Source organism: Myotis nattereri, assembly GCF_964212035.1.
Source record: "Myotis nattereri genome assembly, chromosome: 15".
Taxonomy (NCBI): domain Eukaryota; kingdom Metazoa; phylum Chordata; class Mammalia; order Chiroptera; family Vespertilionidae; genus Myotis; species Myotis nattereri.
The window spans coordinates 26,074,245-26,096,249 of NC_138090.1; the positions used below are offsets into that span (position 1 = coordinate 26,074,245).

Here is a 22,005-nt window from a genome sequence, read left to right on the forward strand (position 1 = left end):
TTGGCCAGGGTTCTTTTAAGGGCCCTTTAAGTCACTGTACCATTGAATGCATAGCCCAAGTGTCAGGGGCTAAGGTAGGCTAGTGCATTGCAAACATCCTTGTCATGTGACAGTGAAGCCCAAAAACAGGGAGGTGAAGAATGCTGCCAGCTCCTTGGAACCCTGCAAACGGAAGGGGACTCGGACATGAGACAGATGGCTGAGAAATCCACCAAGAAAGGCGGAGAACCACAGCATCCTGGTCTCCCGGTTTTCCACCACTCCAGGTTCTAACGTCCTAAACCCATGCTTCATGTGTGTAATAAAGCACTCGAAATTCCGTGGAAGGCAAATCTTTATTTAAACTAAATGTTATTTTAGAGAATAACAGCTTAGCCAATACTGAGACAGACACACGGTGAGACTGGTCTTTGTTTCGGAGGGCACGCAATGTCAAAGACAGAGGACACCACCTAAACCCTCTGGTTCCCAAATGTGACAAGATTTTAAGTAACTTGAGGTTAAAACAAAACAAAAACACTCCTCAATAGAGCTGTCTGTCCTTGCTGTCTTCCTGTCCTCCCACTCTTTCTTGAACTCACTACAATCTCCCTTTCATCCCCACCAATCGATCTCCATGTTGCCAAAGTCAGTGATTAAAACCAACCTTCATCTTACCTTATCAGAAGAATGAGATGAAGAAACCAACCTAATATTTTCAAAAGACATGCATATGTACAATTTCCTTGCCTAATTACCTGCTCTTAGTGAATTGCATCCATAAATTAAGTTCATAAATTAAGTTTTTACAATTTTTAAGTAATTGTTTCTATGGGGAAAAAATGTATCCCTCATTCCAGACAATCCATTCACAAATATATGGAGCAAAACCTCTTCCAAAGGAAGAAGCAACCACTTTCATTGTTAAATTTTCAGCTCACAGATTGTTTCAAAGGTTATTTCCCCCATTCTTAGTAAGAAAATCCATCTAGGTCCGGCCAGTATGGCTCAGTGGTAGAGTGCTGACCTAGGAACCAGGAGGTCATGATTCAATTCCTGGTCAGGACACATGCCTGGGTGGTGGGCTCAACCCCCAGTGTGGGGTGCAGGAGGCAGCTGATCAGTGATTCTCTCTTATCATTGATGTTTTTATCTCTCCCTCTCCCTTCCTCTCTGAAATAAATAAAAAAAATTTTTAAAAAAAGAAGAAGAAAAAAAAGAAACCCCATCTACAGTGGTCCAATTATTACTCTAAAATGAGCTCTGGGAAAAAATGTTTCATGAAACATAAAACCTAAGGAAGATTCTTGGTTTTGATCTTTCACTAACTTTGCACCAGTAAGCTTATTTACATACGTCCTGCCAAGCAAAGAATTTTTAAAACATCACTGACATGGTTTATTTATTCTCATCATATAACAATGATTCAATACCTAATCTACAAATATAAGACGTTGCTGTACCACATAACACAGGTATAAATATGGTACTTTTTACATTACATTGCTGCTGCTTATTACATGTCAAAGTTCAGGTCAATGCGGCAGGACATCAAATTTTTTCTAGTCTTAATGACCATAATTGTTGGGTGAGGGAAAATGTCAAATGTAACCAAATAAAGGCTCTAAACTAACTCCATCAATACCTTTAGTTATGTAGTGCCATTAGTGTGTATGTTTTCACATCTGAATGTCTTCCTCTTATGTGATAAAGGCATGATCTATAAGTGGGAGAGCTTTTGAACTGAGTCCAAGTCACATCTGAAAATACTGAAGCAATGTCACTGGCAAAACTGAGTATAACATGAAAGCATGCTTAGACCTACTCATAATGGAACATCATCTCAGGAAACAATTCCATAAAAGTCCTGATTTCAAAAATTTACTAGCTTCTGCATCAGTGTCCCAATATTAAACTCCAAATTTTTACTTTGCACACACTGTCATATCCATACAGTGATTTACAACTGTCAAGCACTACGTATGTGGTCCTCAAAATGTTTGGCTTTATAGGACCTGAACCAAAAACATTTCACAGTAGCTTTCAATGCTAACCCATACTGTGGGGGGCTATGCATAATTATCTTCACACCAATAAAACTAATCACTATAATGCATAAAGTAATTACAGGAACCAAGAGTGAGCTTCTAACTTATTTCAACAGATACAATACATATCACACACATTTGTCCATATTTTAACTAATTTCATAAATACTTGATGTTTACACCAATACTACTGGAATTAAATAATATTACATAGAAAAGTGTATGAAAACCAGATATAACAAGCTCAATAGGGCTAAATTTTAGTTATAAAATGGGTCATAGGCTAAGAAATCACTACTTATCCACAATAATTATAAATCAACAGATTACTGACAGTCATTACACATCCAAATCTAGGAATGAATTAATTCCATGGTAGGTTAAAAAAACAGATGGTGTAAGTAATATTATACTTGGCAAGCCAATAGCACAAAATTGGGTAAGATTGTTTAGTATAAAGAGAAATAATCTAGAACTTTAATACCCTGTAAGGTTCCACATTAAACCAGCTTAACAAAAAATTTTTAGTAACTTACCCATAAAGTTACCCAGATACACACATCCATAAACATATGGTTCTCTAGTGAAATATCAGTTGAAAAGCAGCATTTTCATATACAGATAGACAACTAGAGCTACACAATATTAACACACACAGATTTCTACTGCTGATCATACCAGCCATCTTATAAAATAACACTTTTAAATAGTCTTTCCTGATGAACATTTGAAAACCAATACTATAATTCACCTACTGACATAATTTCCCTTAAAAAAACCATCTGAAATTTTAAGAGGTCATAACTCATATTTCAGTACCAGATTGCTGTAACTCCTAGAACAACATAAACCACACAACTTTTGAACAATTTAGGGGAAAAGCATTGAAATTTAAGTTTCCTCAATCAGTTCTTGTACCTCAGTCATTATTTACTCTGTGCCATTCATTTGGCCCTTGAGTGTTTCCACAACATTCTCTACAAGTATTATGTTTGCTTTGCAAATGATGAGCCAACAATATGCTAAGTCATCAGTAACAAAAGAAAATACAGAAGATAAATTAAATGTGTTCTTCCAAATGTCAGAATACTGTAGGTTCCCATGACTTGGCAAAGCGTCCCAAACCATCATCCAGTTTCAGGGTTTGCAGGATAAGGCCTCCTTACGTAAAGAACGATTGAGAATATTTGCTCCCCACACCCAGAGCCATTCAGGCATGTACTGTGCAAAAAGAAACTAAAAATGGAAGAGAAAAAGGTTAAAAGATTAGAACCCAAAGCCACTGACACTGAAATGTACAGATCAGCATTTTATTTAATCCAACAAATATCACTGATCACTTTAAATACTAAAAAGGAAAAAGACTACTGTGCAGGTGCTACTGTACTTAGCACCTTCTTAGCGTAAGTCCATATGTTAGACCTATGGGAATAGAAACATGATCACCACCCATCCATCCCCTTTCTCTAATGAGGAGGGACACACCTACATGCAATAATAGGATTCCATCATTACTTGATAAGAATAGTGTGTTAATTTGCTTAAGAATTATAAACTCCAGAAGGAAAAGCAGCTGTAATAGATAAACGTTAGTGCTATGTGAGCAAACAGGTTTGAGAGGCAGAATGGAGCCAAGTTAAATAAGAAAACTAAATAAAAAACACTAGGACCCTAGTACACTGTCGTGAGATGTGATGACGATGGTTTGGGGATCCAGGGAGTCCAGCTGATGTTCTGCTACCAGGTTCTCAACCAGGCCCATTTTGCTCCCTCTCCCCCAAGGTTATAAGATTACTGGTTGTCACAACTGGAGTGGTGGTGCTACTGGCATCCAGTGGGCAGACGTCAAGGATGGGCTGAACATCCTATAACGCATAGGACAGCTCCACAACAATTATCCAACCCCAAATGCCAATAGTGCTGAGGTGGAGAAACCCTGCACTATAGTGGCACATTTGTCAGTATAGACGTTATACTGCGTGAAAGTTCTAACACTTTGCATATTAAGAAAGGGAAATGGGCAGACCCCCAGCAAGTGCTGAAATTCTAGTCTAAGTTACTCTGCAGCTCCAGGGAACCACACCAAATAAGGAGGGGGTCCCAGTGTGGTGAACTGCAGGAGGACAGTCGGGAACCACAGCTGCTCACAGCAGATTCCACAGAAGCTCCAAACCACTACCTCAGAGACAGGAGCCCAGTATTTGGCCTGGAGCCATGGGTAACTTTCTGGGGGAAGGACTAAGGTCTCTTTGGACTTCTTTAAACAGCTAGGATTTCATGGAGGGAAATGCTTGGATATTCCTCCTTGGAGCTGCTGTCCTAAAGTAAAAGATTCTGAATCCATGGAGATGAAAGAAGTCAGCTTTTGGTCCCGGAGGAGGACCCAGTAAGTAGTGTCGCAAACACACAGACACATGAGACAGACTAGATAACTGGATCCCCCTTCAAAGTACATTTTTCTTCAATCTTTATTCAATGGAGAAAGAATCAGCATCTAAAAATCTGCTTGTTTTCAATGTCCATCCATGACCACTGTCTATTGCAGGGGACCAGCATCAAGGTGTTTTTCACAGTTTCCTAAGGTGCTGCACTTGGAGATGTCACTGGCTCATCTTGTCTAGCTCATCCCAATGAGGTTTTTAGCTTCCTGGGAAGCAGGTGGAAAGAGCTTGGTGGAGAGAGCTAATGGAAGAGAAGGGAAGAATTGCATCCCCTGGGTACTGACAGACAGACTAAAGGGGCTGACTCGTCGCCTATTTCGAGAACAACGGTCACAGGAAAGAATGCCAAGTCTCTGGCACTCCAAACTGCAGAGGAGGGCCACAGTGAAGAGTAGGAGGGGCGAGTGTGAGTGTGTCTACAAGAGAGAGGAGGGGTGGATTTCGGTTCTGTAAGGCTCTGTGCATGCTCAGGACTCCTGACCACTCTGTCCAGGCCTAAGAGTGGAGCTGGTCCTCCTCTGACACAGTTGTCAGCCTGGCTCCTGGACCCTCACCCACATCTCAATATGCAGCCCAAGGGGCTTCTCATTTCCACGGAGCTCCACCACTCCCCTCCATGCCACGTGTTCTCTTCCCAACAGCAACACACAGCGTGTGTGTGAACAAATACATCCAAAGTAGGTAGAAATTCAGAAAGGACCATGAGCCAGTCGGAGAGCTCAGATTCTCCCACTCTACTCCCCTTTCCCCGGCGCTTTCCTGTCACCTGGAACACAGTCTCCATGTTCATAGGCAAGAAACTCATTGCTCACGTTGTCAAATGAATTGTTTTTTCAGCCACACACATACCAGCATGTTTCTGGCCTTTATGTCAAGGATCACAAACAGAAAGCTATAAAGGAAAGGCCCTCCTTTTTCTGTCCGGCTTATTATGTGTTCCAAAGTTGACAATCGAATATTGCCTAATGCCACTTCCGGAAATAAGAAATGCTCCCAAACCAACATTAATAACTAGTGAACAATGAAAACAAATACATTTGACTCCTTTCTAGCTGTTTTTAAAGTCCAAATCATTTTTTTTAAGTTTTTGCTTGCAAATCTTTATTAAGACAACTAACATAGTACACATAAGATGCAATTGCTACATTATATGAAAAAAAGCAAAGATGTCATGGTTGTGAGTCAGTTCTAACTGCTCCTGTTCAGAAATGCTGTTTCACAGGCATGTAAGGAAATGAAGACATGTGTAAGGAAGGCTGAGGCAGGGGTCAGGGGTGAGAAAACCTGCTCCCTAACCTCTGTGCAAGCCTGTCAAACATAACCTCTGTTCACACAAACTCAGAAATGTTCTCTGTGAAATTACCTTTGATGCCCTCTTTGAAGTGGCTTCAAGGCGGGTAACAGATGCATGTGAATGTGCTGAGTGCTGCTAGAGAAAAGCCGCATAGCTGAAGGCACCATCGATTCTAAGGCCCGCCATCACTCAGGCCTCCTCTCTGCTCAGCCATCCACTGATGGGTCCCCAGGCACCTCACTCCCCTTTCTTCACAATTACTATTTCAAACCTCACTCTCTCAGCCTCGCACTCCCTCCACCTCACCCTCATCTCACAGGAGCCATCAGATCGGGTTTCTCAACTTCTAAGTGGACTCCCAGCCTCTCCTCTCTCCTCCTTCACTTTCTAGTTGTTTCCAAAGTTCACATCACTTCCCCTCTACTTGTGCTTTCAGCCTTACTCCCCCACTTCCAGGAATCAACAGCTTTCTCATCTCTAAGCTCTTTCTTCTCCACTTACCCCATTCCTCCAGCATTAAATTACAGTCAAGTCACTGCTGATTTGCATAGATTAAATAGCAACCAGAATTCCTTCCTTTGGACCCAATCCACTGTCTGTAGAGCCTTATATCCCCTCCCCTCCCCCCCCAAAAAAATGTATGTTTATTGATTTTAGAGAGAGGGCTAGAGAGATAGAAATATCAATAATGAGAATCATTGATTCGCCCCCTACTGGGGATCAAGCCCACAACCTGGGCATGTGCTCTGACTGGGAATTGATCCAGTGACCTCTTGGTTCATAGGCTGACGATCAACCACTGAGCCACACCAGCCAGGCTACAGCCTTATAATCTTGAGCACACTGTCTCCATATCCCCATCTTCTCTATAGTCACCTACCCACTGTAATGCAGCTGCTCCCTAAAATGCCTCCAAAACTGCTTTCATCGAGGATTTCCAAGATTCTAAACCAGTCATGGGCAAACTACGGCCCGCGGGCCGGATCCGGCCCGTTTGAAATGAATAAAACTAAAAAAAAAAAAGACCGTACCCTTTTATGTAATGATGTTTACTTTGAATTTATATTAGTTCACACAAACACTCCATCCATGCTTTTGTTCCGGCCCTCCGGTCCAGTTTAAGAACCCATTGTGGCCCTCGAGTCAAAAAGTTTGCCCACCCCTGTTCTAAACCCAACAGACATATGTTGGTCCTTATGCTATGGGCCAGATGGCACCATGTGACACTGATGACTATGCCTTCCACCTGAAAACTATCTCTAACCCTCACATCCATATTCCACTCTCCTCCTCTCCTACTGACCTCGCTGGCTGCCCTTCTCTGTCCACCTTCCCTGGAATGCTGGAGTTCCTTGACTCTCTGACCAGGCCATCTTTTCTCCTCTACACACTCTCCTTGGATAATATCACCAACCCCACAGCGTATCATCCAGCTAAACTCTGATGACCAGTAAGCCTATAACTCCGTACAAACCTCTCACCTGAGCTCCCGACCTATGCAGCTGCCAACTCCACTTCTCTTAACTATTTCCCAGACCCTCCAAATCCAGCATGTGTAAAACTCGTATTGTTTCTCCAAAGCCTGACCTCTTCCTCTCATGCTACCTGAGTAAGCGGCACCACTGAGGTTCTGGAACCAAAAACCTGAGAATGTGTTTCTTCCTTTCCTTCAACCCCTCATGTTCAATCTCTCGCCTATCTTGTCAAGAAATACAGTCAGCCCATCATTCTTATTTAATTAATAACATATAAGACTAACTGGAATAAACAGCAAAAAACAAAACTTTTCACAGTATGTTTAGCATATCAAACTTCACACAGTAAATTTTTTATAAGCTAAAGACAGAAATTGAAACCTTGGCAAAATTTAGATCTTTGCAATCTGAGAAAAATGGAGTCAGAGAAAATAATTATAAAAGCAAAGTCACACTCTAGACGGTTTGGCTCAGTGGACAGAGCATTGACCTGAGGACTGAAGGGTCCCGGTTTCGATTCTGGTCAAGGTCACATGCCCAGGTTGCTGATTCGATCCCCAGTAGGGGGTGTGCAGGAGGCACCCGATCAATGATTCTCTCTCGTCACTGATGTTTCTCTCTCCTCTCACTTCCTCTCTGAAATCAATAAAAATATATTTTAAGAGAAAAAAAAAAAAAAGAAAAAGTCACGACAACAAAAGCTACCAGAGAAAACTGCTATGGACAAAACAGCTACTAATGAATCAAATATTTGTTGTAAAACTGAAAAAAAAAATGTAATAATGTTGAAAATAATTTGAGTAAAATAAAAATGAAAATAGAAAAAAGTGGAAAATTTTAACAGTTTTCTATAGAAAACTATTCTAGGAATTAAATTAGCTTAATAGGATTTCTTGACAGAAAAATATATCTACATTCTCCAGAAAAGCCCATCAATGTGAATAAAGTATAATTGCAATTAAAATGTGAGTGTTTTATAAATGCAGTCAAAATATCTACTGCATCTAAACATCTTCTTTATTATATCTTCATTTCTCAGGAAACTTCATGGTCAGTGGCTTGGAAAATTATTTTAGGTTTCTCTGCTTTTCTCCAGTAATTAAGGACCTGGAAATAACCACTTAAATAAAACTGTTTCTTATTAAAAAAAACTTATAGCCAAAACTTTTGAGAAAAGTACAAATTTACTCTTGATTTACTTATCTATTTATTTGGTCTTGGTAAAGTTGATCATCTTTATTAAAGAGTTCCCCAAATATCTGCTGATAATTTAAGAAAATTCTACATATTAAAGAAAAAAGAATTCTAAACTAGGGTACATCTACTTATTATGCCAGATAAAGAGATAGGTGTCTATTATAATAAATCATTATGAGTTCTCTAATACTTAGAATCAAATTTTCAAATATTTAACAAAGTTATTCTTTAAAACACTAAAGACCCAAATCTTTGTCATGCCTGAAGAATAAACTAAAAAAATAATAATTCTATGCTTCTTAAACAAATGAGTCCAAGAATATACTGAGATTACTGAGATGTGACAACTGTGTTACATGAAATAGACCTTTGTGACTTTGTCTTTTGATCATATCGTTGACTTAGAGGTACCCACTCAAGCATTACTAGAATGTTTGCATTTTTAAATTCTCATCTAAATTCTTAGTATTTTATATGGCTACCATCTACTTACATTAAAGGAGCACCTTTCATCTCTTAGGTGTCAAGTAGGTTAAACTTTTGAATGCTCTAAATAATCCCACAAAAGAAAATCTAGTGACTTAACCAGAACCATTAACAGTATCAGGTTTGGAGACAGATCTTTGAGCATTAGGCCAACTGTCTTCAGGCGTGGGCCACTTCCTAAAAATAAACCCTTACTTTTTTTGCTGAGGAAGAAAAAAGTGTCAGGTTTAAGAATCAGAATTAGTAATTCTCATCTTCCAGCCGGAGGCTTCAGTCAGATTCCCATGTATCATTTAGGAAGGTTTAGGATTGCATTAACCTAATTACAAAAGTGAAGGCATACTGTTACCTGGATAGAATGGGACCAATATCCTGTGGTCCTTTTCGAAATGCCAAGGGTAGAAACGGCATGATGTGCATATACTTTGGGTGAAGGCACCAACCATGGGCACTTGTGCAGAAAACTGCCAGGGGCAGTCATGTGGGTAGCCACGCAGAATGGGATTAGACTCTGCACAAAGATTCCTTTAGAAGCATATTCATACTGTAATGCTCTGCTGAAGTGGTCTAAATAAGCCTGTTAAAAAGGAGCAGAGGGAAAGACTTTTAATTTTTTGGAACTTGGAAGAAAATTCAGGAGAAAATGAGGCTTGCTTATAATCATTTCAGGAAAAAAAAAATACAGCATTAGCAAACATGAGTTGCTGACAAAGAGCTCAACAGATTGGGCCAAACCATTGTAATGAACGTCCTATTGCATTGAGATCTCATTTCCAATCAGGAATACATTACCTTTGAAGCAGAAAAGGCAGCCAGCTGGGGAGTTGGTTTGCAGCAGGAGCCAGAAGAGATAGTGACAACAGCGCCTTTCTTTCTCTCCACCATCCCCGGTAACACTATGTGGACCATCAAACTAGCCGCAGCAATGTTTACATTTATGATGTCCCAGAGTTTGTCCTCGGAGACCTGAGTAAAATACTGAGGGTAGGGATAAAACACGCCCACATTATTTACCAAGATGCCAATGTCTTTGTCTTTCAAGGCTTCTCGAATCGGGTCGTAGATCTCACGGCCGTTGCTGAAATCTGCCACTATAATATGGGTCTCCACTTTGTAGGTGTCAGCGATGTCTTTAGCAACCATCTGCAACTTCTCTTGGTTCCGACTAATCAGGATAATATTGAGGCCACGGCTTGCTAACTCTTCTGCGTAGGCTCTTCCAATCCCATCTGTTGCACCTACAATACAACCAGGAACAGTGAGCATACTCATTTCGTGGTTAGATCTTTAAAATACCCCATTTAGCATTTCTGCTTACTCAGAGAAAGAATCACACTAGAAGTAAAGCAAGTTCTAATATTGATCAGTCAAGAACAATGTCATAATATGAAAATACATATTATGTATCAAACACTCTCCCAGACACCCTGACAGTTAGATGAAAAGTTATTTTCCATTCACCAAGTTGATGAGACACAGTAAGAAACTGTTTCAAACATATATCGGGCTTGAATAAGTGCCAGGAAATGATAAATTACAATGATAGTTAAAACAAGAGAAATGATAAATTACAATGATATTTAAAACAAGGAAAGCTTTTCTGAACGTGGTGACAGTTTGTAAGGACAATTTCAAAACAGAGCAAAAAGGAAAGCAAGGAGTAGGAAGGTGGGGCTGGAGCAACACTGGGAATAAGAGAGAGCAGAATAAGGACAAAAATCAAAGGAAGATTCTTCCAAGGTGATGGCGGTAAGAAAATGTGAACATAATAAAAAATAATAAGTTTTTTTTAATCAGCAAGTTCCCATAAAATTTAATAACTCCTTGAATAATATACCCAACTTAAAACACAAACAGGAGATTTTAGATTAGACAAGGATTGAAATCCCATTTCTTACCACTCACAACCGCCCATCTTCCATATTGCTTGATCAGATCTGCTCTGCTCACCAGGCGAGGGACAAAGTGCAGCCTGATCAGGCTGTAGAAGTCACAGATGACGGTGATGCTTTTTCTGGCTGTATACCAGGCTCCCACCAAGGCTAGAGCTTCCACATAGCAATTACACGACCTGGCGATTTCCCTATACAAGAGGTAGAAGCTGTCAACGGCAGCCATGGCAGCCTGCAGGGAAGGGAAACAGAGGAGTTCTGTGCTTAGTAAGTTAAAGGAACATGCACAGTCTGAGTGAAGAAAAAGAGCTGAGGACATCAGGACTGAATAATTTTGCATTCAAATAACAGTAATAGTTCAAATCCATGTTGCCCATGGATCCAGGCAAGGTATGATCTCATTAACATTTGTAGTTTATAAGCTTCTTCTCTTCCAAGGAGATTAGTCAACACAACTACTAAGAGTTACCAAATTCCTACTAAAATTCAGGCACTGTGCTACATGTTGTGGATACAGAGATAAACACAATATGCTCTGTACCCTAAAAAAGCTTCAAGCTCAGTATGATGACATGCCCAGACTTTAACTCATATAACAGATGAGAAGGACATTTATTTCTTTGCTTTATTCATAATCAGCAGGTGCAGAGAGCCTACTGCCCATGTAGACACGAAGAAAAAGAAATAGAAGTAAAATTAAGACATGGCCTTGGCTGCAAAAAGTTTATAATCCAGGTGAGGCAAAACTAAGCTTTAATAAACTTTTACATAAATAATATCCAAAAATGTATATTTGAAAAGAAATACTCCCCAAACTTAAAGAAGTGGTTTTCTCAAATGAAAATGGCTGTAATGGATGGAGGAGTGCTTACTCCATCTTACCAGGTGAACTTGTATACCAGGTGAATTTGTATACCATTATCTTTGACCCTTTATGTTTGAGGAAAGAGAAGTCCAATATAACTCTTATAAGTATCCACATAGCAAACATTTATAGCACACCTACTATATTCCATGTACTGTGACAGATGCTAAGGACTCAAAGATGAGTTAAATAATTGTAGCTAGGAGAAGAGACAGACATTTAACAAAACAGTTTTAAATGCCGTATGAACTGGTGTACATATGCCTGCAATTGGAGACAACCTGCAGAGGTAGACAAAGGCAGGCATGACCAAGGTTGATGAACTTCATCCTATACTCGACCTGGGGAGCCACTGATCCAACTGCACTATCAATGAGGGACAAAATATCAAACAGACTAGAATAGACTACAATGAAATTACAGAGAACTCAGATATACACAAATACAAGAATACAGCATATACTAATACAAGATATATTAATATATCTATAATAATAAAAGCATAATATGCAAATTGACCAAACAGTCGTCTGGACATCCTTCCAGACAACCTTCCGGGCGAAGCCAGGGCTGCAGCCAAGGGATCCAGGCAGCTGCCCCAGCTGTGAGGGAGGGATCGAGGTAGCCACTGCGGCTGCGAAGGCCTACTCTTGCACAAATTTCCTCTATCGGGCCTCTAGTATTATATAAAAGAAAACTGATTTTAAGCCAGTTTAATCTGAGTTTAATCTCTTTTATAGAAATCCCATTGAAATAGAAAAAGCAAATCCTGAAACTAAGAAAATACCCAAAAATAGCAGCACAACTTGCCATAAGTATAAGGAAGAATGAGTGAATTCCCTCCCTTTTTATTACAATGTAAGCTCAACCCAAGTTCTCAACTAAGCAGGAGAAAATAACCACAAATAGAATGTGTTTATATAAGAACTAGAGGCCCAGTGCACGAAATTCGTGCACTTGGTGGGGGGGGGGGTCCCCTCAGCCGGAGTGCAAGAGGGCGCAGGCCAGGACAAGGGACCCCACCAGTGCATGATAGGGGCCGGGGATGGATGCAGGAGGTTGGCTAGCCAGGGAGGGACCAAGGAAGAGCTCTAGGGCATGTCTGGCCCATCTTGCTCAGTCCCCGATTGGCCGGACCCCAGCAGCAAGCTAACCTACAGGTCGGAGCATCTGCCCCCTGGTGGTCAGTGCACGTCACAGCAAGGGGTTGAGCATCCTTAGCATATCATTAGCATATTACGCTTTGATTGGTTGAATGGCTGACCAGACGACCAGACACTAAGCATATCAGGCTTTTATTATATAGGATGACACTGTATTGTGATTAAAAGGCACATAAAATAGTTTAAAATTATTGAATATACCTTAGAACACATGTTGAATATTTACATTTCTAGTCCAAATTATAAACCAATAGAATATACAAAGGAAATATGACAGAAAACTGAAGAAATAGATAAGCAGGGGTTTCTTAAATGGCCCACAATAAGGATATAATCTCTTATCAAATAAAGAGATTTATTTGTCAAAACTAATCAAATACTAGGCCATGAATTGCAAAAATTAAATGCAAAAAAAATAATCACTTGTACACAATAGTACTTTTCAAACAAAATGTAATAAAATTAGAAATAATAAAGCTACGACAAAAAACTATATACTTGGAATATTAAATCTTTTCTTCTAAATAACAGGTGGGCATATATCTAAGATGTTAAAACAATGTTTCCAGTGAAAAATTAAATACCACATATCAAGATCTAATGGGTTACAACCAAAGCAATACGTGTGGGAAAGGTAATTGTACAAAGCGTATATAACAAGGTTCTAACTAAAAAGGAGGAGGTCTGATACACCTCATGCAATGACCTCATACTAATGGGAAACTGAATTTCTTCCCCCAAAATACAATTTATTTTTTCAAGAATTTGAAAGATGTCTGACTACAAAGAAGTTTCCCAATTTTTATGCTCTACTCATTAACAACTCCGACTTTCCTCTTACCTCCTCCTCTAGTTCTGGGCCTTCTTAAGGCTCAGTCTCTTCTGAAGGCCAATCTGCGAACAAAAACTAACACAAAACAAATTCCTTTCTTTTGCCCTCATAGCTCAGCTGGGAAAACTTTATATAAAACTAATATCAACGATTTTTAAAATTAAGGAAATGCAAAAATTCTTATGCCATGAATCCATGTGTGTGTATACAGAAAAATATTTCCTCATCTAAGAATAAGGAAGGCCAAAAGCGTCTGTCTGATGAAAGGCTCGGTTGGAATGGCAACCAGCTCCCGCACCGTGTTTCTTAAGGAACATTCACCTAATGGGACAAACCTGCTCAATAGCTTGCAGTGGTTCTCAACCTGTGGGTCGTGACCCCTTTGGGGGTCGAACGACTCTTTCACAGGGATCGCTTAAGACCATCGGAAAACACATACATAATTACATATTGTTTTTGTGATTAATCACTATGCTTTAATTCTGTTCAATTTGTAACAATGAAATTGGGGGTCACCACAACATGAGGAACTGTATTAAAGGGTCGCGGCATTAGGAAGATTGAGAACCACTGGCTTAGAGAGAGAGGGCGCTCTGCACAGACACCAGGAGCTCAGGACACAATATGCAGAAAGAGGCCAGCCGCCCAGGAAAGGAGACAGACACGGCCATCCTCCCTCCCTCTCCCCCTGGTGTCCACCTGGGCTTTCCCCTGGGCCTCGTCTTTCTCTCTGTAAACCACCTTCCTGTGATCCACCTGCAGAGCACTTGAACTTCCACATGACTGCAGCCACCTGGCATCTCTATTTCAAATTCCTGGCAGAGAGTCTGGCTGGCCCACCTGAGCTCAGGTATCCGGCGCTTGGCTAATCAGCTGGCAGAGGTGGCAGGGAGGACGTGTCCTGTGGTATCTGGAAGAGCCCCTTCTAGCCTGTGAGTGGGGCAGGTGCTGTGAGAACGAGGAAATGAAAAGAAACTCTGGTACACCTTTCCCCTCTCCTTCCACCCCAGACACTGCATTATAACCGTACTGTTTTTGAACTACACCCAGGAGGCCGAGTTCCTCTAAGGCGGAGGCCAAATCTTACTCCTCTGTTTCTCCAGCACCTTCCACAGCCCCTGGCCCAGAGCAGGAGCTCAACACATGTTTATGGCATTAGACTTTGCTACCCAGCCTCCGCTCAGCTCCCCGGCTGCTTTTCCATCTGGCTCTCCGTCTCCACACACCATCTTGTTCCCCAACTGTGGAGGGCACCACCAAACAAACTCCTCTGATCCTTTACAGAAAGAAAAACCTCATGTGCAAAATCCACCAGGGACCCCCTGCTGAGGTCCAGCAGGAGAGATGCACCCGCATCAGGGGTGAGTTGAGAACAGCAGTGTCAAGGGGCTTCAACCCCAGGTTGGCCCTGCTTCTCAACTCTACCTATTCGCATTATAGCTCCACCATAGACAAATACCTTAAACATCTATTATCATTGTTGTATTTTTCTAAAATCACAGAGAATCAGAGGGCTGACAGCATTCTAGGTCTGGTCTTCAGTCCTGAGGTACAGGAAGGCAACTTGATCATTCCCCAGAGCATAGCTCAAGTTGGAAAGATCTGACTCACACCAACCAAATTCAGAGAAGACCAATAAATTCAAACACCAACGTATTTATGAATAATAGACGATAGACGCCTAGACACACAATCACTGATCTATAGGAAAGTCTATGTGGAATCAAACTACCAGAACAACAGTGAAGAAAACTACGTGTGGGGTGCCGAGGACCCGCCCAAGTAAGCCAGGAGTCCCTGCCGCCCTGTGTACACAGAATTCATTGAAAGATGCACAAAGTGATTCAATGACACTGACACGTGGCGAGGGTGCTGCTGAAGAAGGTGTAAGCCTCTCCCGGGCAGAGAGGAGGCAAGGCCCGGCACTGTGAAAGGTCCAGCCGGCCAAGAAACGGTGACAAGTTCAACGTGCTTACAGCACAGGATGTGCACCTGGGACTAGCAAGGGGGGTGGGAGGGGGACCAGATGGTGAAATGCCTCTACGCCAAATGGAAGTGTTTGGCCTTGCTCTTTGAGTAAGTCCCTTAGGCCAAAGGAAGGAGCTGCTTGGGTGTGCTGTGGAGTTTGCTGGCAGCAGTGGAGGTGGCTGCAGTAGTGTGGGCAGGAAGTGAGGATGAGGCAAGGCTGGATTGAGAGCACGTGCCTTTGTGACTGACTCCTTGCGGCTCCTCAGACACACCATTTCCTACATTTGTTCACACCTTGATAGACCATAAATGGAAAATAACAGGAAATTATAAATTCCTTATATTCATACCCTCACTCTTCTTCCCCACCCTTAAGTACATGATGGAAAATAATGTCTTTTTAATAAAAGAATAAATCAGGACTTCCCCCAAAGCCACTAAATTCCAGGAAAGCTCATGGAAACAGTTTTATAGGAGTGTATTACACATTTAATTCTAGAAGCCAATCAAGAAATGTACAGCTGCATTTAACTTGCTTTGGGGGTTTGACTAGTTAATTTCTCTGTGGATAGGTATTTAGTCTAAAACTTTTGAGAAATCTGTTACTTAGAAAGCAATACTAAATCACAGGAAACTTCTGGTCCCTTTACAACCTACCTTAAAAGTTATTATAAAGCTTTGTTTTCTTATCTCTACAGAAAACTAAAACATCAAGTGAGAAACTGTAAAATATTAAGGAAAATAGTGAGCAGGAAAACAGTAATTCAGAACGGCCCCAAAACAGGAAAAGAAGGGCAATTCTGTTAGCTGTCAGGCATTTTTTACTTGGATAAGGCGATATTCACCAGGGTTAGTTTATCACACACTTAAGGGCCTCCAGGTAAACTATGGACTTTGGGTGATAATGTTGATTGTAGATGTTTATCTTTGGTAAAAAGGTGGCATTCTCACCCTAGCCTGTTTGGCTCAATGGTTGGAGCATCGGCCCATGGACTGAAGGGTCCGGGGTTTGATTATGGTTGGGGGCATGTACCTCAGTTGTAGGCTCGATCTCGTCCAGGTGTGTGCCAAAGGCAACTGGTCGATGTGTCTCTCTCATATGGATGTTTCTCTGTCTTTCCGTTACACTTTTGCAACTATAAAAGTGTCATGGGAAAATTATGGCCAAAACTCCAAGGAGTGAAGTCACCTCCTCAAAGCACAACTGCCGTGGCCTGTAACATTAGCCTGACCTACAGTTCAGCTGACTCAACTCAGCAATGAAAGGGCAATCGAATCCACCACAGGCACACCTTGGAGATACTGTGGGTTTGGGTCCACCATATGCCTATATAAGAACCTTCAGGAATCAAGAATTCTGGGAAAAGTGACCTGGCTGAGACATAGACATCACCAGGCTATCCAAAGGAATGACACCTGGGGAGGATGGTAAAAGAACATAAGACAGATTGGCCAAAACATTTCAAAGAAAATAAAGCAAGTATCATGGGAAGAAGACAAAGCAGCACCCGCAAGGTGTTGTGGTCCTCTGAATAATGGCCCTCAAGATGCCCAGTCTAATGCTCAAACCTCGTAAACAAGCCACCTTATGTAGCAAAGGGGACTCTGCAGGTGTGATTAAGTCAAGGATCTTGAGATGGGGAGATGATCCTGGATTATCTGTGTGGGTCTAATGTGATCACACTTATCCTTATTAAAAGGAGGAAGAACGGTTAGAGTCAGAGGAGATGTGACCAAAAGCAGAAGTCAGAGAGGCAGAGAGAGAAAGATTGATTTAAAGATGCTGGCTGCAGGATTTGAAGATGGAGAGAGGGGTCACAGGTCAAGGAATGCAGGCACCTCTAGAGCCTGGCAAAGGCAAGGAAATGATTCTCCCCTGGAGCATCCAAAGTGACGCAGCCCTGCTGACACCTTGACTTTAGCCACATCAAGGTGACTTCAGACTTCTGACTCCAGAACTGTAAGAGAACAAATCTGTGTTGTTCTAAGCCACTAAGTGTGTGGTTATCTGTCACAGTGCCATACGATGGATGGATGGATGGATGGATGGATGGACGAAAAGACGGATGGACGGTCAGTCTAATTTTTAGGAGAGTAGAGACAAGCTGAAAATCCTGCAATACCCTTTAACGCAAAACCTTCAAGGGTATTCAGGAACCAGAAAGCAGCCTCGGAGATTCCTATGGTCTTCAATGACTAGGGTAGACCTGAGGTGGTCCTCGCCATGCTCATCAGCAGCCGGTACTGTAAAACTTTCCAGTAAGGCTGCAGGGCTTGGACTTTATTTTCATTAACATTTTGTATAGGAATCTTACTTCCTTCACACAGAGTCTGAATCTGCCTTGCTCTCAGCACTCAAATTCTATCAGTCCTTCTAAGAACAGCTCAAGTCCCCTTCCTTCTCCCCAGTTGAATCCTAGCACTCACTGACGAGCACCGATGACCCCCCAGGCCCTGAGGGTAAACCGGAGGCCCACACGTGTCTTTCCTTTCCTTCCTAGCTCCCCGCAGGAACCCCACCTCTGAGTGTCTGTCTGTCTCACCCACACGGCACTTACCCCACTGCTCTGCATTCTACTTAACTTGTCTCTATCTTGGTTCCCCAACTAGAGTACAGGACTTTGGAGAACAGGAAATGTTAACTAAAATTAACTTTTCTGTAATTTAGAAAAATTGAAAAATACACACAAAAGTTGTAAAACATATTATGCACAGTTCAAAGAATAAAACAAAACTCCCATATAGTCATCCTACTTCACAAATAAAGCCAGTCTTAGAAGCCCCATCTGCTTCTGCCCTGATCATATATCCCCTCCCACCATCCTGGGGGGGTGGGGATGGGGGTGGGGGGACCGACCACTTGCCTAAATTCCGATATAATCATTGCCAAGTTGTTGTTATTAATAGTTGTACTATTACCCCAGCATGGATTCGATTCTGAAATAATTGTATTCAGTTCTGCCTGGTTTTGAACTTTATATAAAGGAGTCACACTGCATGTATTCTTTGGAGACTTGTTTCTTTCACTCAGTATTGTTTTCAAGATTCATCCTGGGGTTGTTGGTTACCCTTTCACTGCCGCACACTATCTCATGGTACAAACACATTCTATTCATCTATCCATTCTATTGCTGTTGGGCATTTGGGTTGTTTTGCTGGTTTTTACTTTACAATTGTAAGCAGAGGTGCCATGGACATGTTTATGCACATCTCCTGAGCACATGTGTAAGTTTCTCGAAGAGATAAGCCTAAGAGTCAAATTGCTAGGCCATAAGCCATCCAGTATTCAAGGAGACACTGCCCAAGTGGCTGAACGTTCTGCACACCCACCAACAGCAAGTTCACACCGCCTCTTCCTCAAAGGCTGCAATGTCCAACAGTTCACCTTCTGCCCACAGGGTGTTGTGAAATGAGATCTCATATGGTTTTAATTTACATTTCCTGATTACTAACAAGGTTGACTGGCGTTCTTCTAGTGTTTATGTGCTATTTTCTCATCTATGAAATGCCTATTCCTTGCTTTTGCCTTATTTCTATTATGTTGTCTTTTTGTTTCAGAATTATAAGAATTCTTTCTATATTCTAGTTACCAGTTCTCTGTATGTTTTGTCTCTTTATAGTGCATGCAATAAATGGAATGTCTTAATTTTAATGTAGTCAAATGTATCAGTCTTTTTTCTGTACTGTTTGTGCTTCTGTTTGACTTCAGAAATCCTGTCTTAGCCCCGGGTTATAAAGATATTTTCCTATATTATTTTCTAAATGCTTTCACAGTTTTGTTCTTCCGATTTAAGTCTGTAATCCTCCTGCAGCTTTGTGAAGGTGTGAAGCTGGGGTCAGACCCATCTTTAATATTCCTCCTCAGGACCTGGCATGGTGCTATTATACAATATTTAATAAATACTGCCTTACATTAAAAGCTCAAATTTCATTCTTGAGGAGAAAAAATCTTAAGAAGTTTCTCAAACTTTGTGTCAGCACTGTGACAAGTTATTGTTGGCGTATCATGACTTTTTGGAATTTCCTTACCTTCCTTTGCCAATTTTTAGTAGACCACTAAACTGAATTAATGGGAAGCTAAGTAGAAGCTGGGTTAAGTGCTCATTCAAGATCCAATGCTCCTCAGTGTCAGGTTTCCACTTGTGAAGTAGGAATTAAAATGATAGCAGCTATTCCTAGGTGTGTACCGAAGATAACTAAAAACTTATGCTCACACAAAACTTGCAGAGCCACGTTCACAGCAGCACCATTCACTGTAACTAAAAAGTGAAAACAACCCAAATGTCCATCAACAGATGAATGGCTAAAGGAAATGTGGTCTTACACACAATGGATAAGAGAATGAAGGACTGACACATGCTACAACCTGGACAAACCTTTCAAATATTATGCTGAGTGGAAGAAGCCAGACAGAAAAGGCCAAATACGACGATTCCATTTATATGAAACGTTCAGAACAGGCACATCCACAGAGACAGAAAGCTTACCGTTGCCAGGGGACAGTGAAATGGAAAATAGGGAGTGCCCACTAATAGGGTGCAATTTCTTTGAGGGATGGGAATGTTCTAGAATTAAATAGTGGTGATGGTTGCACACTGAATACGCTTCTATGAAAAGTATACTTACTTTTAAATGGCTAAAATGGTAAATCTTACGCTATTAACTTTTATCTCAATTAAAAAACAATACCATGCCCCCCAGACCATTATTGTAGAGATTAAAACCACAAACAACTGAAGACTCTCTGGATTTGAATCGGGGTTCCCAAGCTGGGTGTCTTGGGTGAAGGTGAAGTTACTTTACCTCTGAGCTTTTCTGACATCACCTATAAACATGGGATAATAGTTCCTGCCTAATATTATAACGAGAATTAAATAAGGTCATACACATACACCACTTAGAACAGTGACGGAGACACAAGTGATCAATAAGCTTTAGCGATTAGCCACTATAATTAAGTGTTTAATGTTAGCTATTGGCTATTTGTGGTGCTCTGGGTTAAAACTGAGAGTGGGGCCTGGCCAGTGTGGCTCAGTGGTTGAGCATGGGCCTATGAACCAGGAGGTCCTGACTGGATTCCTGGTCAGGGCTCATGCCCAGGTTGCAGGCTCGATTCTCAGTAGGAGCGCGCAGGAGGCAGCCGATCAATGATTCTCATCACTGATGTTTCTCTTTCTTTCTTTCTTTCTCTCTCTCTCTCTTCCTCTCTGAAATCAATTAAAATAAATTATAAAAAAAACCTGAGAGCTGGCTTTATGCAAAAAGACTAAGTGCTTTATTCCTGTCGGCTCACTTTTTCTCTCATCAACCATATAAGGCAGTGTTATAATCACCCCCAGTTTACAGATGGGAAAACTGAAGCTTACAGAGGTAACGAGACATACCAGGAGCTCTCAGCTAAGAATGGGGCGGTGGGGATTCAGATCAAGGTCTATGAAAGTCCAGAACCCTGGCTGGCTGGCGGCCCCACTGTGAGACCCCCAGGTGGGCATCCTGCTGGCATCACCAGGCTGCAGGGTTTGCTGGGCTGTGCGTTCCTTTGGGCAGGGGCAGCCTCACTGGTGTCCAGAACCCCCTCCCCAGCAGCAGTCAGGGTCCAGCAGGCCTGAGCAAAGGACCACCGCTTTGGAACTGGTGGTGGTCTTTCTTGGAGCGCTACCTTATTTTGAATTACTTCTCAGAACAAAGACCACAAATCCCACTCAAACCACGTCCTTTGGTAATGAGAATAAAGAAACACGTACAAAGGGGATGATTTTTCAGAGCTGCGTGGGGAGCAACCGTGTCACGGTCTGGGGTAGAGGGGGTGCCCAGCGCTTGAGGTGGGTGGGGCCCTAGATTTGCGTGGGGGGGGGGTGGGAGTGGGGGTGGAGGTGGGAAAGGACGGGCCCAGCAGAGAGGGACCTCTGGGGTGCAACGCCGGCGTGGAGTTGGGGAAGGGCGCTGTGGGGCTGAGGACACGGGTCTGGAGGCAGAGGTGCTGGGGCGAAGGTTTAAGGTCCGCGAGGGACGAAGGGGCCCAAGGTGCGGGCGACGCGCAAGAGCACGGGTCCCGGGGGGCGTGGTGGGGCGCGGAGGGAGAAGAGGGCCAAGGCCCCGCAGGCGTCCAGGGGCACGAGGCGGATCTGGGGTACGGACGCTAGCGCGGTGGGGGGGGGGGGGGTAGAGGGGGTTGCGGTACCTGCACAGGTGGCGCAGTCTCCGAGCCGCTCCCACCAGACCCGCGTGAACTCCGCCCCCGTCACAGCCGCCGCAGCTGCCGCGGGCCGCGCTCCCACGTGACCCGCGCCGGCGCCGGAGGGGCGGGGCAGAGCCGTCAGGAGGTCCGCCCTAGGCGTCCGGGTGCGCGGGTCTGTCCGTGTGCG

The 22,005-nt window shown here is 42.3% G+C and overlaps 1 protein-coding gene across 1 annotated transcript; it reads right to left on the reverse strand.

Annotated features, from left to right (window-relative positions):
- Window positions 1-316: 316 nt before the first annotated feature.
- HSDL1 (hydroxysteroid dehydrogenase like 1) lies at window positions 317-21,925 on the reverse strand. Its single transcript, XM_081107967.1, has 5 exons — window positions 21,822-21,925; window positions 10,819-11,044; window positions 9,713-10,158; window positions 9,270-9,497; window positions 317-3,263 (listed from the first exon to the last, which is right to left on the reverse strand). The coding sequence occupies exons 2-5, from the start codon at window positions 11,036-11,038 to the stop codon at window positions 3,165-3,167; spliced, it is 993 nt and encodes a 330-aa protein (XP_080964093.1). The 5' UTR covers window positions 11,039-11,044; window positions 21,822-21,925; the 3' UTR covers window positions 317-3,164.
- Between the last annotated feature and the right edge of the window lie 80 nt (window positions 21,926-22,005).